The sequence below is a fragment of the Salarias fasciatus genome, chromosome 15, assembly GCF_902148845.1.
Source record: "Salarias fasciatus chromosome 15, fSalaFa1.1, whole genome shotgun sequence".
Lineage (NCBI taxonomy): Eukaryota > Metazoa > Chordata > Actinopteri > Blenniiformes > Blenniidae > Salarias > Salarias fasciatus.
The window spans coordinates 24,931,049-24,932,354 of record NC_043759.1 but is presented as its reverse complement, the minus strand read 5'-3'; the positions used below and the strand labels follow the sequence as shown (position 1 = coordinate 24,932,354).

Below are 1,306 nucleotides of genomic sequence, written 5' to 3'. Positions count from 1 at the left end.
ATGGCAGCAGGAGAGATTGTAAATCACACCCATGTTGATTCTATACATCCCTGTTATGAAGTTGACATGGTTTCTCTCACACTGACTAACAGTCCTTCTACAAAATGTGTTCTGTTGCATGTTTTCCTCAGCGCTGTGTCTGTTGCAACTGTTTGTGGAAACCTTCTGGTCCTAATCTCTATTTTTTATTTCAGACAGCTGCACACTCCCACTAACTTCCTCATCTTCTCTCTGGCTGTGTCGGATCTACTTGTTGGTTTGATACTCTTTCCTCTGTGTACAAAGTCCCTTTTTAGCTTCTGTTTGCAGTCAATGAATGTATTCTGCAAAATACGAGTGACCTTTGATCTAACATTAAGCACAGCTTCCATTTTGAACCTATGCTGTATCTCCATTGACAGGTACTACGCAGTGTGTCAGCCTCTGACATACACAACTAAGATCAATACTAATGTCGTTGTGATCATGATCGTGTTGACCTGGAGCACAGCTGTTTTAATGACAATTGGATTTTTCATTGCAAGAATGAACTCTGGAAAATGTCAAGAAAATTGTTCCTTCAGCACTGGTCTTTCAAACCCTTTAGGACCCGTGCTCTTATTTTACCTCCCAATGGTCACAATGGTGTGTATCTACCTGAAGATTTTAATGGTGGCACAGAAACAGGCACGCAGCATCCAGAACACACACTCTCAGAGCACAACGTCTGGAACAGCTGCTGCAAAAAAGGGGGAAGGAAAGGCAACCAGAACTCTGGCTATTGTCATGGGAGCCTATGTGGGGTGCTCTTCACCTTTTTTCCTCTGTTTGCAGATAAACGGTTTCAGTTCTGTGTCAGTGCAAGTTGCAACATTTGAAACCTTTGTCTGGATTGGATTGTTTAACTCACTGCTCAATCCATTCATCTATGCTTTCTTTTACAGCTGGTTCAGATCAGCTTTCAGACTGATTCTCACTGGGAAAATATTTCAAAATGATTTGACTCATACAAAACTCCTTTGACGTACTGCACAAAGGCATCTTGACAGATCTATTGTGTCTTGGTATAGCAACAAGAACAAATATAATTACTTTGAGATTTGCTCTGGGGCAGAGTGTAGTGATCCAAATCATATAGTCTATGTATTTCAGTAATAGCTTAGATATGCAATGATGAACTTTGACTTCTGGGATTGAGGGTGAGGCCCTAACAGATTCCTAATTTGTTGTTTCTCTTCTGTTTGCATAGAAATGATTGAAATGAACAGAAATGCTCCATCAACAAAACATAATGTACAAAACAATGTGTCAGTGCTGAAGACAATCA

The 1,306-nt window shown here is 40.4% G+C and overlaps 1 protein-coding gene across 1 annotated transcript; it reads left to right on the top strand.

The window, feature by feature from the left end:
* LOC115402377 (trace amine-associated receptor 1-like) lies at window positions 1-1,002 on the top strand. The gene has a single exon (XM_030110887.1). The coding sequence runs from the start codon at window positions 1-3 to the stop codon at window positions 1,000-1,002; it is 1,002 nt and encodes a 333-aa protein (XP_029966747.1).
* The last annotated feature ends 304 nt before the right edge of the window (window positions 1,003-1,306 follow it).

Coding starts and splice junctions, on each gene's coding strand:
- LOC115402377 (XM_030110887.1), top strand. CDS start 1: ATGGCAGCAGGAGAGATTGTAAATCACACCCATGTTGATTCTATACAT.